The sequence below is a fragment of the Notamacropus eugenii genome, chromosome 5 (genome assembly GCF_028372415.1).
Source record: "Notamacropus eugenii isolate mMacEug1 chromosome 5, mMacEug1.pri_v2, whole genome shotgun sequence".
Taxonomy (NCBI): Eukaryota; Metazoa; Chordata; class Mammalia; order Diprotodontia; family Macropodidae; genus Notamacropus; species Notamacropus eugenii.
The window spans coordinates 142,170,205-142,186,362 of NC_092876.1; the positions used below are offsets into that span (position 1 = coordinate 142,170,205).

At 41.0% G+C, this 16,158-nt stretch overlaps 1 protein-coding gene and 1 long non-coding RNA gene across 3 annotated transcripts in view; one reads left to right on the forward strand and one right to left on the reverse strand.

The window, feature by feature from the left end:
• The window catches only part of DLAT (dihydrolipoamide S-acetyltransferase), a 36,384-nt gene extending 24,950 nt beyond the window's left edge, over nt 1-11,434 (reverse strand). The window contains exons 1-6 of the mRNA XM_072611114.1: nt 11,041-11,434; nt 10,594-10,695; nt 10,168-10,292; nt 9,852-10,008; nt 7,216-7,342; nt 664-851 (exon numbers count right to left, since the gene is read on the reverse strand). Of these exons, the coding sequence (XP_072467215.1) occupies nt 664-851; nt 7,216-7,342; nt 9,852-10,008; nt 10,168-10,292; nt 10,594-10,695; nt 11,041-11,319 (978 nt within the window). The 5' untranslated portion in view covers nt 11,320-11,434. The remainder of the gene's footprint in view (nt 1-663; nt 852-7,215; nt 7,343-9,851; nt 10,009-10,167; nt 10,293-10,593; nt 10,696-11,040) is intronic.
• Nucleotides 11,435-11,465: 31 nt separating this feature from the next.
• On the forward strand, nt 11,466-15,314 carry LOC140505281 (uncharacterized). Of its 2 annotated transcripts, none has more exons than XR_011967437.1 (2): nt 11,466-11,854; nt 13,887-14,291. It is a non-coding gene; the product is annotated as an uncharacterized lncRNA (long non-coding RNA). The 2 variants fall into 2 exon arrangements; XR_011967438.1 differs by having other exon boundaries at nt 11,494-11,854; nt 14,148-15,314.
• Nucleotides 15,315-16,158: the final 844 nt, after the last annotated feature.

Sequence of the window (16,158 nt, forward strand, 5' to 3'; positions counted from 1 at the left end):
AGTCAAAATATATGGGGGAAATGTGTATCTTCTATAACCAGATCAAGAGTCTTTGTGTTTTGGATGTTTGGGTTCCAAAAAGAGACTGGACAAAAACCTAGCTGGTAGTATTGATTCTGCCTTAGCAAAGACTAGAAGAGTAAAAGAAGAATACAGACAGGATGGCTTAAAAACATGTCTACATGACTTCAGAGAAAAGAACTATGACCAACAGGTGAAGGTTACAAGAAAGTAGAAATTAGCCCAGTAATAACAGCTATCCAAAATGGGCTTTTTCATGACACAATGTGTACTTCATCCCTAGAAGTTTTCAACAAGAAGCTGGGTACCTCTTCTCAGAGATACTGTGGAGGTGATTTATCAATTGCCTGAGGAATCAGACTGCTGGATTCTAAAGTCCCTTCAATTCTTTGATTCTATGATTCCAATAAAATGGGAAATGAAATCTTACCTTTCAAAAGCATGAAATCCTAATCTAAAGCAGGAAAACAACATGTCACACCAATACTTGGGCTTTTCAGTAAGCTTTGGTCTCAGCAGCAGGTTCCAAGAGAGCAGGAAACACAGCTATAAGGGTCAAACTACTCACCATTAGGTGAATACCCCTGAGGTAACTAAGAATATTACTGTCTCCCATTCCCTCCATTCCAGAGTCATACCTACCGGGACTGGGGTGGGTGACGGTGCTTGAGGTTTTATATCAGCTACTGCAGTTGGCCTATAATCGGCAAATGCAGGAATATCAGCTTCTTTTTCTACAATAATACAGAGGGGTGTTCCTAGAGGTACATCTCTTGTGCCTTCAGGGATAAGAATTTTGGCCAGGTATCCTTCCTCTTGCACTTCAAAACCTTTAATAAAAAGAAGAAAAATTATGTGACACAAAAGTTCCCACTATTCCATAAAATTCAAGGCATGGAGATCTAAAATGAAAAGAATTCCCTTTATATTATCAGAAACTACTTCTGACAGATTAATCTTAAAGGAAAACATTCAGGGAATCATATAGGGTGAATACAATTTAGTTTATGGTTTTGTGAAGATAGGGGAAAGACAGGACTCGTGCTTAACTTTAGCTTAAGAGAAGACTACAGATTATTACAGTTCTAAATGGAAGTTACTCTCAAATTGTCCCATGACACAAGTATCAACGTGTAAACATACTCAACTATAACATATGCTTAATAAACATTTGAACTGCAATAAATATGCCCAATGGCACTAGCACAAGTCTGGACATCACACTTTGGAGAAATAAAACAGATTACCAGACAATACTGAGGAATCCAAAATAACTGGTTCAGACAATTCATGTCTCTCTATGAATGCAAGGATCTATATTTTTCTATGTGGGAACTGGTTTGAATCAAATACAGATACCCATCTTTATAGATTAAGTGCATACTTCATTTCCTCCCTAAATCAGAGGCAGGCTGTAAGCTTCTACATATCTACTCCAGTAAAACTGTATAAACTTCATACTACACTGAATGACCAAGAAATCAAAACAGAATCTAGACTAAGTGATTTCTTCCACCCTACAACTGCACAAAAAGTCATCTGGGGCCTCCTGACTGCAAAGCCAAGGACAGTCCAGGGTAGATTCCAAGTGCCACCAAAGATATACATGTAGCTTGCAATGCTCTGTGTCCATAGGCAGCAATGGTGAAGGATGCCCTTGAGAAAGCTGCAAGATGGTTACAAAAAAAAAAAAAAGACTCCCTGAAAATTGTATTGACAAAGAAAAGTTAATGACTCCATAAGCAGGAAATATTAAAACGAAGTCTAAAAACTAGAAGAAAAAAAGACAACATACAGAAAAAAATGTAAGATTAACTTAAAAAAAAAAATTGACCTAGAAAACAAGAAAAAAATCTAAAAGTCAGTGGACTATGTGAAAGTCAGGGCCAAAAAAGGGCCTTGATATATTTCAAGAAATCACAAAAACTGCTCAGGTCTATTAGAACCAGAGAACCAAGTGAAATTAAAAGAAGCCATCCATCACTAGGTCCTGGAGGGAAAAGAAATCCAAATGAAAATTCCCAAGAAATGCCATAGCCAAAATCCAAAACTTCCAGGTCAAAGAAAAAAATATTGTGAACAGTCAGAAAAAAAGTTCAAGTACCAAGAAACCAGTCAGTAGTATCACACAATTCTTAGCAGATACCACTAGAAAAAAGCAAGGAGCTTGGTATACAATATTCTAAAAGATAAAAAAGATTTGTCACTACAACCAAGAATAACTCACCCAGCAAAACTAAATATAGTACAGGGAAAAATAAACCTTTAATGAAATAGAAAATTCTTAGCACTCCTGATAAAAAGAGCTAAACAGAAACTGAAATGCAATCATAGGAGTCAAAAACAGATAAACACAAATGCGGAATTAGAAGAGATTATAAAAGAACAAAGGTTATATTTTCTAATAAGGGGAGAAAAAACAAGTTTCCCCTCAGAACCCTAACTCAGTAAGACAGAGGGCCTTTGTTATTTTTTTTTTATAGTCTTAAATAAAGCGGAATTCAAATACGCTAGACAAGGGCTTGGAAGAAATAAGAAAAACTTACTATTTCACATAAAAGAAATACACAAGTAGAAAACAAGGAGTAAGGGGTGGGTTCTGGTGTATCATTGGAAACTCACTTTGATCTGAGTCAAGGAAAGGGGGAGGGGTAGAAAACACAAGCAAACACATATGGAGAGTCTGGCATCGGAAAATACATTCAATTTTAAAGGGAAACAGGAGAAAATTGGGAAAAGAAAGGAGCTAAGAGAGAGCAGACTAGGGAAAGGATTTTAGACATAAGCAAAACAAACTATAACCTCAGGATTGTGAAGAGGTGCTTAAAAGGAAAGGAAAAGTAAGAACCTGGGATTGGGTTCTAATCTAGGAGAAGAGAAAAGGGACAAAATAGTGGAAGGAAATTGAATCAAATATAGCTCACTAATGCTAATAAGCACATTCCCCTTTCACCACCTTTTCCTTTTTCAAAAGAGGGGTGCAGGGCACAGAGAAGTATAAGACAACAGGATGGAGGAAAATAATCAACAATCAAAACTGAGAATGCTAAGGATGAACTTACCCATAAAACAGAAGAGGATAACAAAATGGATCAGAAAGCAGAACTCAACATGTTATTTATAAGAAACACACTTAAAAGAAGATTCATATAGTAAAAATAATAGGCTAAAATAAAAATCATGTGTTACCAAGTACAAAAAAGCAGGAACAGCAATCAAGATCTCAGACAAATATCAGCAAAAATAACTGACTAAAAGAAAAACAAAGAAATTACATTATGCTTATAGACAATGAACTAATAATCTCAACATATATACACCAAATGGTATTGCATTTAAATACTCAAAAGGAAAATTAAACAGAGAGAAATAGACAGTAAAACTATAGTTGTGGGAGGACAGAGCCAAGATGGCAGAGTACCAGCAGAGACTTGCAAGAGCTCTCCCCACAAAGACCAGCCAAATATCTGTAACAAAATGACTCTAAACAAATTCTGGAGTTGCAGAACCCACAGAATTATGGAGTGAAGCAAATCTCTAGCCCAAGACAGCCTAGAAGGTCCAAGGAAAGCACCTATTGTGCCACACTGAGCACAGAGAACAGTCCAGCATAGGCTACACCTGCACAGACGGGACATGGGCAAGCCTAGGAGCTGGGGGGAATGAATCTCTGGCACCTGTGGCTGTTTCCAAACTTCACAATCCCAAAAGACTGAGGACAAATTGGAAAGTCAGTGGGAAAAATCTGTCAGACCTGTGTGACACAGTACTGTGGTCCAGCCCCAGCCCTAGGGAGGGCAAAGGGAGATGGAAGAACCTGCTACAGCCACAGCAGGGGCAGAGGCAGCAACTGTTTCTAGAGCTCTAGGCCCACAGATTGTGAGGGGAATCAAGCAGCTGACAGTATACCCTCTACCCCAACTAGAAGCAGATAACTACCTAGACAAAGAGTTCAAAAGTCAAGTAAGTGGCTGGGGAAATGAGCAAAAACTGGAAAAAGAATGAGACTACAGAATGTTACTTTAGTGACAAGGAAGACCAAAATATATAAACAGAAGAAGACAACAAAGTCAAAGCTCCTCCATTCAAAGCCTCCAAGAAAAATGTGAATTGGTCTCAGGCCATGGAAGAACTCAGAAAGAACTTTGAAAATCAAGTAAGAAAAGCAGAGCAAAAATTTGGAAGTGAAATGAGAATGATGCAAAAAATAATGAAAACTGCTTGCTAAAAGTGACCCCAAAAAATACTGAAAAAAATAATACCTTAAAAAATAGACTAACTCAAATGGTAAAAGAGGTCCAAAAAGTCAATGAAGAGAAGAATGCCTCAAAAAGCAGAATTGGCCAAATGGAAAAGAAGGTCCAAAAGTTCACTGAGGAAAATAATTAAAGATTAGAATAGAACAGATGGAAGCTAATGATTTTATGAAAAGTCAAGAAATTATAAAACAAAACCAAAGGCATAAAAAAAATAGCAGACAATGTGATATATCTCACTGCAAAAACAACTGACCTGGAAAAAAGATCCAGCAGGGATAATTTAAAAATTATCGGACTACCTGAAAGCCATGATCAAAAATGAGCCTAGACATCATCTTTCAAAAAATTATCAAGGAAAATTGCCCTGATATTCTAGAACCAGAGGGTAAAATAGATATTGAAAGATCTACTGATTGCCTCCTGAAAGAAATCCCAAAAGGAAAACTCCCAAGAATATTGTAGCCAAATTCCAGAGCTCCCAGGTTAAGGCAAAAATATTGCAAGCATCCAGAAAGAAACAATTTGAGTATTGTGGAAACACAAGATCTAGCAGCTTCTACATTAAGGGATCAAAGGGCTTGGAATATGATATTCCAGAGGTCAAAGGAGCTAGTATTAAAGCCAAGAATCACCTACCCAGCAAAACTGAGTATAATACTTCAAGGGAAAAAATGGTCATTCAATGAAATAGAGGACTTTCAAGCATTCTTAATGAAAAGTCCAGAGATGAATGGAAACTCTGGCTTTCAAACACAAGAATCAAGAGAAGCATGAAAAGGTAAACAGCAAAGAGAAATCAGAAGGAACTTTAACTAAAGTTGAACTGTTTACATTCCTACATGGAAAGATAATATTTTTAACTCTTCAGACTTTTCTCAGTATGAGGGTAGTTGGAGGGATTATATATATATAGACAGAGGGCACAGGGTGAGTTGAATATGAAGGGTGGTATCTAAAAAAAATAAAATTAAAGGGTGACTGAGGAATATATTGGGAGGAGAAAGGGAGAAACAGAATGGGGTGAACTCTCACATAAAAGAGGAAAGAAAAGGCTTTTTCAATAGAGGGAAAGGAGAAGATGAGAGGGAAAGAGTGAACTTTACTCTCATCGGATTTGGCTCAAGAAGGGAATAATGTGCACACTCAATTTGGTATGAAAATCTATCTTACACTACAGGAAAGTAGGGGGAAAGGGTGATAAGTGGAGTGGGGGGAATGAGAGAAGGGAGGGCAAATGGAAGGAAAATTAAACATTTTGAGGAAGTACAGGGTCAAAAGAGAGAATAGAATAAATCGGGGACAGGATAGGATGAAGAGAAACATAGTTAGTCTTTCGCATCATGACTGTTATAGAAGTGTTTTGCATGACTACACATGTATAACCTATATCGAATTGCTTGCCTTCTCAATGGAGAAGGGTGGGGAGGGAGGAAGGGAGAGAAGTTGGAACTCAAAGTTTTAAAAATGAATGTTAAAAATTGTTTTTACATGCAAATGGAAAATAAGACATACAGGCAATGGGGTATAGAAATCTATCTTGCCCTATAAGAAAATAGAGAGGAAGGGGATGAGAGAAGGGAGAGGTGTGATAAAAGGGAGGGCAGATTGGGGAAATGCACGATGTCTTGGAGGGGAGGGGAGGGAAGAGATGGGGAGAAAATCTGGAACTCAAAATCTTGCGGAAATGAATGTTAAAAACTAAAAATAAATACATCTTTAAAAACCTTATAGTTGTGAGGGGACCTCAAAGTACTCCTTTCAGATCTATACAACTCTAAGAAAAAACAAAACAAAACAAAAACCCAAGAAAGAAATTAAGATTCTGAAAAGAATTTTATAAAAGTTAGAGGTGACAGGTTTCTGGCAAATACTAAGTAGTCCACAAACTTCTCAGCACAGCATAGCACCACTACAAAAATTGACCACGTATTAGAGCATTAAAAAAAAAAAAAACCACACAAATAAATGCAGAAAAATGGAACACAGCCTTTACCGATCACAATGCAATGACAATCCTACTCAAAAAACCATTCTAAAGAATCAAAGAACAAATTACAGAAACAACAGATAATTTTAAAGATAATAACAAGACAACATACCAAAATTTGGGGGATGGAGCCAAAGCAGTCCTTAGGGGAAAACTTATATCTCTAAGCATTTTCATCAACAAAAGAAAGAGAAAAAAAAAAGACCAATGAATTGGGCATGCAACTAAAAATCTGGAAACCCAATAAACTAAAAGAAAAAAATCCAAATACCAAAATAAAAATTTGAAAATCTAAATAAGAGTAACAAAATGAAGCAAAAAAAAAAGAACCTCCATTCAATTAATAAACAAAACTAGGAGCTGGATTTAAAAATATTTTGATATTTAATTAAAAGAAAACCAAATTGTAGTATGAAAAATGAAAACTCATATCAAATAAGGAAATTATTAGAAACCATTCTGTCCAACAATATGCCAATAAAGCTGACAACTTGAGAATATTTACCAATATAAAATGTCCAGATAGATCAAAAGAAAAAATGCAACTTCAGAAAAGGAAACTGAACAAACTATAAATGAATTCCAAAAGAGATTATTTAGCCTGTTTCTTATTTCTTCCTTTTCTTTTCTCCTTGTTTGTGGGAACACCTCTCTACAATCTATCTTTTCTTCCCAGAAATACCTAAAGGGTATCACAATCATTACTTGTGAAACAAACTCTAGTTCAAATACAATTTCTAAACTGACATTTCACTGGATGGATGGGAATCCTATTTGTCACCGAAAAGTGAGCAGTCACTTTCGTAGTGAAACTTGTCTTCACAAGATAAACCCTACCAGTCAGAAAATCTTCATGCTATCACACAATCTTTACAGGGTACGATAGCCACCTTCTACTCCTGTTGTACAGTTATGTTTCTTTGTCATTTTCTCAGGAAAAAATCTCACCTATTGTGGCTTTGTCTGTTTCTATCTCAGCGAGCAAGTCTCCTTCATTCAATTTCTCACCCACCTTCTTCTCCCACCTTTGAACTGTGCCCATAGTCATGGTGGGAGAGAGAGCAGGTAGCAGGACCTATAAAACAAAAAAACAAACAAACAAAAGACACTTGAATCGATAATGCTTTGAACCAAGAGGCAGGTTCAATGGGCATAACAGAAACTCTCAAGAAGTAAAGAACCAGATAGGCACTCTCTGTCAAGTTATAACTATGGGACTCTCTTACACCATATTAACTGAAATACCAGTTTTATGGAATAGAAATGACAAAAGTAACCCAGCTTTAAATCTTCCTAGTGGCCAGGTCATGAAAGCAACTCAGTGTCTCAGTAATTTCCCAACATTATGACTGTATTTTACCTGCAAAATTTGCTCTGCACCAGTTCAATTTCCTATGAAACAGAAATCTGAATACTCGGGAATACTCTTTTCTGTCTTCCTCCAAAGTAGTAGATGACTAAGAAATCTGCTGATATTTCCCTCTTATGGTATCTCATAATGTAATTAATCACTCCCTAGACAATCAGCATTAATTGCATAACAAAAATTAAAGTATAAAGTTTCATTTCTGGCTATGACAATATATTCTTACGATAAACTCAATTTCTATTTTCATGGAATGATCATGGTCCCAACCTAGTCTGTGAAAATGAGGTCTTCCTGTATTCTAGATGACAAATAAGAAATTTTTGGCCTTGTCTTTTCACTCAAAGGAAGCATTCCTGACACAATTACTCAGGGTTATCTTTCCAAGATCTCTAAGGGAGAAAGCCACAAAACATTTTCAACAGGAATTTTTAAACTTTCCATAGCAGGCACTTACTATCATTTTTTTTCTAAAAACTACTTAGAAGCTTATGAAAGAACCACAACAATTCTATAACCACCATATCATAATGGTCACTTTTAAGGGCTGTTTTCTGGACCCTCCTGGCTTAAGAGTGATTATCAATAGTAACTGTTGCTGTTTCCCTCCCAGCCTGATGTAGTTATTTTTCTTTGCCTCATTAAAGGGGCCATCCCCTGACTACTGCTTAAACAGGCCTATTCACTAAATGGGTGTTATCTCACTCTAAGTGAGAACCAAATAGGCCTTGGACTAAAGGGGCCAAAGTCTCCCACTGCATCCTGGGCCATCTCCAATCATCCTCATGAATATCTGGTCACTGGATCCAGATGGCTCCAGGGCAGAAGTGAGGCTGGTGACCTTGCACAGTCCTCCTTCACTCAAAACAAAGTACAAGTCATGTTATCATTTCTCTGATGGCATGGTCTTCTTTGGCAGCAAAGGACAAACACAACAATAACGATTCATATATTCCCAAAAACAGCAAACCAGGTGACTCAGATCAAAAGTAATCTTCCTTCTAAAACTTGTCATCATTATCTGATTACTAAGATTAACAAAACAATTTTTTAAAATGTGTGAATTATTTAAGATGCAGAGTCTGAGCATAAAAGAGAAAATAACAAAAGAGGCATAATTATTCAAGGGAACACAACAATGCAGAGTGAAGAAACACGAGCTTAAACTGAATATACCAGTTTCTCACTGGTAATAGCAAGGGGATGTCAGAGTATGATAAGGAGGAGCATGATCCTCCCCCAAAAAATAGAAATAATTCCTCTTTGGAAATCTCTACAAAGTGGCAAATGACAGAGCCATATAAATGATATATTGGTTTGAACCAACTTTCAGGAGGAAGATACTGCTGAATACTTTCCATCTTTTATCTCTATCATGAGAGATACATCTATCATGAATAGATACTAGATTTATTTCAAGCAACTCTGACCTAACTCAATGTTTAAAAGTCATAAAATCTTTATAGTAAGAGGGCCTTAATGTCTTATGTTTCTAAACAAATGTTTATTTACACATTTAAATTTATACACATTAGTTGCTGTCAGTTTCCTAACTTTAAACCATCAGTGTTACTGAAAGACTAGAACCATCCCATTTAAATTTAGAGGACATAATTAATCACAAACAAAGAAAAGGAAAGGCACTTGACAAACATGTCTCTGGATTTCAATTATAACATGTTTAGGAAAAAAAACTACAAAATATTGATTATGGGTTTATAATTTACTACACTTGCAACGTCCCTGACACGGGAAGAAGGCAGCGTTAAACTACTAGATCTACAAATGGAAACACTCAGGCTCAGCAAGGTCCAAGGAGCTGTCCAAGGTCACATGTGGGAATAAACTTCACTCAGTTTTCACTAAGTGTAAGGGACTGTGAACAGACACCAGAAAAACAACATGTATACAAACAGATAAATAGAAGGGAATGAGCATACTCAATGAAGGCTTCACAGAAAAGGTGTCACCTAGAGGTAGTACTTTAAAAGGCAGAGATCAGGTTGAAAGGAACCCTCCAGGTATGGGTACAGCTTGAGTTTTCATGCTTGTTATTTACTCCTATATGGAAACTGTTTTATCTTTGCAGAAAGACCTAACTATAAACCACTTCAGTTTTTAAGCTTCCTCAAGATTAGTAATACACACACAAATGTAAAGGAATTAATAATCAATTGAAAAGGCAAATTCTTGGGAAAGTTCAATAGTTAAACTTTACCTGCATATGAGGAGGATACGAGCTTCCTGGAGCCTGAACAGAAGGTGTTGAAGGCACAGAAGCAGGGGGAGGAGGTGTGGAAGTCTGTGGGGTGGGGGGGGCTGCTGCTGCTGCGGAATCCAGGGTGTAATTTTTAAATGCATCCACATCCTCTGCTCTAAGGTGGGAAGAAAACACACATAGACATTTTCATTACCCTTGTGAGTCATGGAGGAAAAGGTAACTTCTAGCCATCCCTCAATTCTAGGTTCAAACACATCAATATCCAACTGTTGCGCATGGAAATGTTCAAGCAGATAAAATCAAGAGTATTTACTTTTCAACAGTGATACAGATGACTGCTCCAATTGGAACATCTCTGGTACCTTCTGGAACAATTATCTTAGCCAGGTAGCACTCTTCTAGGCTCTCAAATCCAACTGTGGCTTTGTCTGTTTCAACCTTCAAACAGAAGACATGGGATGTTTTCAAATACTCACAGCCAGACTGACGTTTATTACCTTAATTTGGCATTAAAAAGTTCACAAGTGAAAATAAAACTTTCACCTTTGTAAAGACATCAAAGAAGCTGTTAAAGACTTCTCAGATAAAAATCAGCTTGGTCATTCATGCACCGACAGACTTATGAAAGACATCCAGCAAAGCTGCGGCATACTTCAGACTATCCACCCAGACAACCGAGTTAGTTCCGAGGCACCCCGATCCGAATGCTTTCAGTTTCCCACCTCTCCAAACTACTTACTTCGGCTATAAGGTCACCCTCGTTGATCTTCTCACCTTCCTTTTTCTCCCATCGGGCAATGGTGCCCGCCTGCATCGTGGGGGAAAGAGAAGGCAAAGGAACCTGGAAAGAAAAGAGAAGGGACACCTGCTTTCGAAAGGGCAAGCACTGCTTCTTCCCTCCCGGGCTCCGGGGCCCCCTTCGGAAGCCCGGTGAGACGCTCCAGCTCCTTGCCATGAGCCCGTCCCTGTGGAGTTGGCAGCAGGAACGCTACCTCTCAGGTGACATTTCCAGTCTGTCACGCAGTCCCCTCCCGGCCCCCAGCCACCGGGACGGGGTGGGGGTGAGGGTGGGGAGAGGGCAGGATGGGGAGGACTCGCCGGGAGGAGGGGGTCTCCGGCCCAGGCCTGGAAGGCCCGAGACCCCCGGGTCAAGGACCAGGGCCTGGGGGCCGGGGGGCGGCCTCACCTTCTGGTGGGGGGGGAGGCTGTACCAGCGCCGGCCCGGGGTCCCCAAGAGCTGCAGCTGCAGCAGCCGAGCCCGCGGCACGGCCGCCGAGCCGGAGCCAGGCCCCCAGCCCTGCAGCGCCCCAGCCCCGCAGTGGGAAGAACGCGAGAGCCTAGGGGTGGCGGCCGGGCCAGGGGCCAGCCCCGCAGGGCCCTCCCTCGGGGCCACGGCTGCGGCCGGGCTCCCAAACCCCGTCCGCTGGGCCGCGCACCGGGCTCGCCGCGCGCACACTCGCCACATTGTGCCACCGAGAGCCTGCGCCCGTGAGCCGGAGCCGCCGCCGCAGCCGCCGTCGTCTCCTGTGTGACCTCCGCGACCACCGTGCGACACCGCCGTCAACCGCGCCGCGCCGTACGGTAAAGGAGGGTACTGTCGTAAAAGAGCGAGGGAAGTCCCTCCCAAGTCGTCCCGCCCAGTTCCTCCGGCCGCGGTTCGGGGGAGGACGAGCGTGGGGCGGAGCGCCGGGGTGCGCGAGGGAAAAGCGAGCCTTGGAGAGGCCCGGGCTGGGACGGAGAGGGGAAGCGTCGTGAGCCGAGGCCGAGGGGCCGCCGTCGTGCTCGAGCTGCCGTCCGGGCTTGACGTGGGAAGGCTTCCCAGAGAGGGTCTGCCCCAGCCCGCCGCTTTTCAGAGAAGGAAACTGAGGCACCGAGCCCTCGAGTGACTCGCTCAAGGCCGCGCCGGGCACTGAGAGAGGAGTGAGGACCGCAGCGCTTATTTCTGGTCTGAGGGTCAGAGGTTTAGAAGTGGAAAAAAGTTGTCTTGTCCCATTTTACAGGTGAGAAAACTGAGGTCCAGGTGCCTCGTTACCCAAGGTACGCAGGGAGCCAGGAGCAGAACCCGGATTTTAATACAGTACTTTACAGCTGGGCAGCTAGGGGCCCACCCTGGAGTCAGGAAAATTTGGGCTTGAATCCAGTCTCAGAGGCTCACTAGCTGTGTGACCCTGGGCAAGTCACTTAATCCTGCTTGCCTCAGTTTCCTTATCTGTAACATGAGCTGGAGAAGGAAATAGCAAGCTGTTTCAGTATTTTTGCCAAGAAACCCCATATCGGGTCACAAAGAGCTGAACTAGACTAAACGACAAATTCCTTTTATTATAGCTGATCAGACGGAGAGATATAAAAGGAATTGCCCAAAATTATTGGTGGAATAGTAAAAAACAGGTCTGTGGAGGGAATTCTGATTTTTATAATCAATTTTATGTGTGTAATGAATATGCTAATCGATCAGATTTTGCAGAATTGCCTTTTCCAGCTTGTGAGTCAGACCCACAATGCAGCTTGAACTGATCAATCACACCTTGCGGGGCTCACAATCACTGGCATCCTTCTGCCTGTGTACCTGAAGTGAAGCCAAAGACTGGAACCTGCTCCTGCTGTGACTAAGTAACGACCCGCTCCCCAAGGACTCTAGCAATATTGCTCCCACGATACTCCAGAATTGTTGGATTGTCTTCCATTTGTGGGTTTGTCCTAGTGAACCACTCGGGCCCTGGGGACGACTGTTTGTAATCCCCCTGCCTTCCCACTTGTGATTTATGTATAGAACAGGACCCTTGACTCAAAATGCAGTGCCCTTTCCTCAGTAACACAGTGCCTCTTGTTCAAATACAGAAGTTTCAGTTAAGGATCCCCAGCATCCGACAGGTGGCGCCCGCAACCTCAGGGTTCCTGGCCAGAGAAGTGGGGAAAGAATGTGGACTCTTACTAAAATTACTCTATACTTGGTGAACCATTACATGAGACCATTAACCCCACCTGCCTGCCTAAGGTTACTATTGTGTAACCAAAGGATTTCCATTGTGTAACCGATTCCATTCAGAAGTCGTGCTGGGAGGTTTGATTCAGTAATTATCATAAGAAAAAGTCATAAGATATAGAGCCTGAAGGAATGTTAGCGAGATGGATCGTTTTACTGATGTAAAGGTTTTGTTAAAAGTTTTCCTTGTACCAAAAGTAACTAAAACTTCCTTAATCAACAAGAAGATTATAAATAGTCGGTGCCCTTAGGCCCTTAGATAAATCATCTAGCAGTTCCTTAGTAGGAGGTAATCAAATCTGTGGAGCAGCTGCTCTGTGAGATCCCCAGTGCCAGGGTTAGAATGAAGTGTTTTCCCTCCTCCCCTAATCAGCAGTTATCTAGTTAAAAAAGATTGGAATCATGGTATCTTTTGAAGTTGAATAGCAGAAAAGCCTCCAGCTCTCACCAACTTGGTCTATAAGGCCTCCATAAGCAGGGTATTGAACAGTCTCTACCAACAGGAAGAGAATCTCGTATTATAGTTAGCCTTTTGAGCCAAAGATTGCACAAGTCATAGTTACTCTCCGTGAAGAAGGCACCCCATCCAGAAAGTGGAGTCAGGCTGAGCAAATTTGAGGCCAAGTTGAGGAAGTAGAGACACACCTCACAGATTGATACATAGACATAGCCCTTAATGGAGGAAACAACTGGAACTTAACCCTGGGAACAGATAAAAAGTTTGCTATGGACTGAAGAAAGTCCATTGATAGCAAGAGGTGGGCCACATTGAGGACTGTATGAGGAGACAAAGGACTTCCCAGTCCTGCAGTTCTAATGGACTCAGGTTCAAGCCTATTAAGTATTTTATCAGGTGGTATAAAAACAGTCCTACATCTGATGTCTTGTTAGCCTAAGCTCTGGCAGGTCAGCTGTGTCCTTAGAGAGACATCAGTTATTATTGTTATGGAGAAGCACATAAGATAGACCCTAATGCCTGTACGCCCAGAGTTATAAATATTATTTAATCATATTAATTATAAAGCAGTGGGTTATATAATTACTTTCAGGTTGGGAAGTTGATGAAGTGTAGCAGACGGCCCGCGTCCCTACACAGCTCGGTGAAGTGGTGAAGAAAAGAGACACGGGAGGCGGGAAAAGATAGACCAATTCCATTTATTGATCCGAGGGTTAGGGTATATATAGACAGAAACTGCAAGTCTATGTGACATTCTGCTCGTCTCCTGTCCCAGTGATTTGGCCAGTCTTATTGTCTTTAAAGACTGTTAGCCTACAGGACATCTATTTTACATATCCCTTGTTTTCTGTAGTTCCCATGTTTGTCTCACGGAGATAGCAACGTCTGGGGAGCGTGGAGAGCCATTCCGCATGATAATGAGCACAGTCTCAAAGAACAGTTTCCCCAAAGATCTTTCCTGATCTTGTCAACAGCACTCCACCCTGGCCCTCAACAATGAAGGAAAAAAGGCCCTGAGTTACATATATGTGGCCTTGGGCAAGTCTTCTCTCCACTTCAGTTTCTTCATCTAGAAAAAAAGAGGTGTGCAAGTTTTCCTACATCCTTACAATTGGAAAGGTTGTTTAATCAACTTCAAAGAATTGCAGAGGCTTGGCCATTAGAAGAAGGCTCACAAGGACCCACAGAGGCTTCTGTTTTTTTGTCCTCAGTCAGGAATCCAACAGCCCTCCTTTCTGTAGGTCCTACTTTTTCCTGGACCTATGAAATCCACCTGACTCATGATAACACTAAATGAATAAGTCCAAGTTTCAGAACGATCACAAGAGTTAAAAAGAGTTCTAAAGTACTCCAGCTGAAAGGAGCATGCTGATACTCTTCCAGCTGAAGACAGTAGTGACTAAAAGAAGAAAAAGAATACACCCTCAAGAGCAGGCCCAGAAGTTAACTTTGTGATGACCCTCTGAAGAAAGGACAATGAGGCCTAGAAGCTCTGGAATAGTGAATTGCCTAGCCATATGGGTTCCCTAGTACTTGTGTTTCATTACCACTGTATTTTAAATTCAACGGGCAGCTAGGTGGTACAGTGGATAGAGCACCAGTGCAGGAGTCAGGAGGACATGAGTTCAAATCTCACCTCAGACACTTGACACTCACTAGCTATGTGACCTTGGGCAAGTCACTTAACCCCAATTGTCTCATCCTGGGTTATCTCTAGTCATCCCGAGGAATATCAAGTCACTGGATTCAGTTGGCTGTGGAGGAGAAGTGAGGCTGGCAACCTGTACAACCCTCCCTCACAAGTACAAGTCATGTCATCGTTTCTCTGATGGCATGGTCTTCTTTGGCAACGAAGGATGAACACACACACCTTTTAAGTTCATGTCCACTCTTACCAGCTTCCTGATTTCTGAGTGTATTTGTGGAAGAATATGTCCTTTATATTGGAAAAAAATGCTTTGTGACTACTTACTGTTTTTTGCTATGCTATTTGAATAAATGCCTTTGCTAAAGAACTAAATGAACCTACTAATTGATTGTAAGGGGAAGCATACTAGTGGGGGCTTATGAGCTGGCATTTGGAATGATAATCACTCATGGGATTGTCCCTAGAACCTTGAGAGGAATAACAGTTACTTCTGGGGGACCCAACCTGTCAGTGAGACCCAGGGAGAGTTCAGACATCTATCTGGCATTCAAGACTCTTCATAATTTAGCTTCCTTTTCCTGCCTTATCTTGTATTAATCACTTCCATGCACAGAATCAGAGGTGAGCAGGATTTTATAGACCATCTAATCCAACCCATACCTGACCAAGAATATCCTCAACAGCATACCAAACAGGTAGGTCATCTAGCTTTTGTTGGAAGACTTCAAATGAAGGGGAATACATTTCCTCATAAGGCAACCTTTAGAAGTTTTCCCTTCTCTTAAGCCAAAATTTTCTCCTCAATCTTATATCCACTGCTCCTACTTCTGCTTCTCTGAGGCCAAGCAAAAACAAATTTAATTCCTCTTCCAGAAGACAGCTTCAAGTACTTGAAATAGCTCTCATGTCCCTCCTCTACATTTCAGTCAAATTGGATAACTTTCTATCCCCTAAACATGCACGGTTCTTATGTCTCCATACTTTTGCTCTGATTGTTCCGTATACTGGGGATGAAATGGGACTTTCTCCCTCCGTTTGCCTATAAAATTCCTACCCAACATAGCATGTGAGAGTTGTAAAGTATCTCAAAGGCTATCTTTTATCACCTCTACCTGAATTTGAAATTACATTGAATTTTCAGGGTTGTAAAACACCATCCTCCCTCATACTAGTTAAATGTCTGAGGTAGGATTCAAACCCAGATCTCTTGACCTCA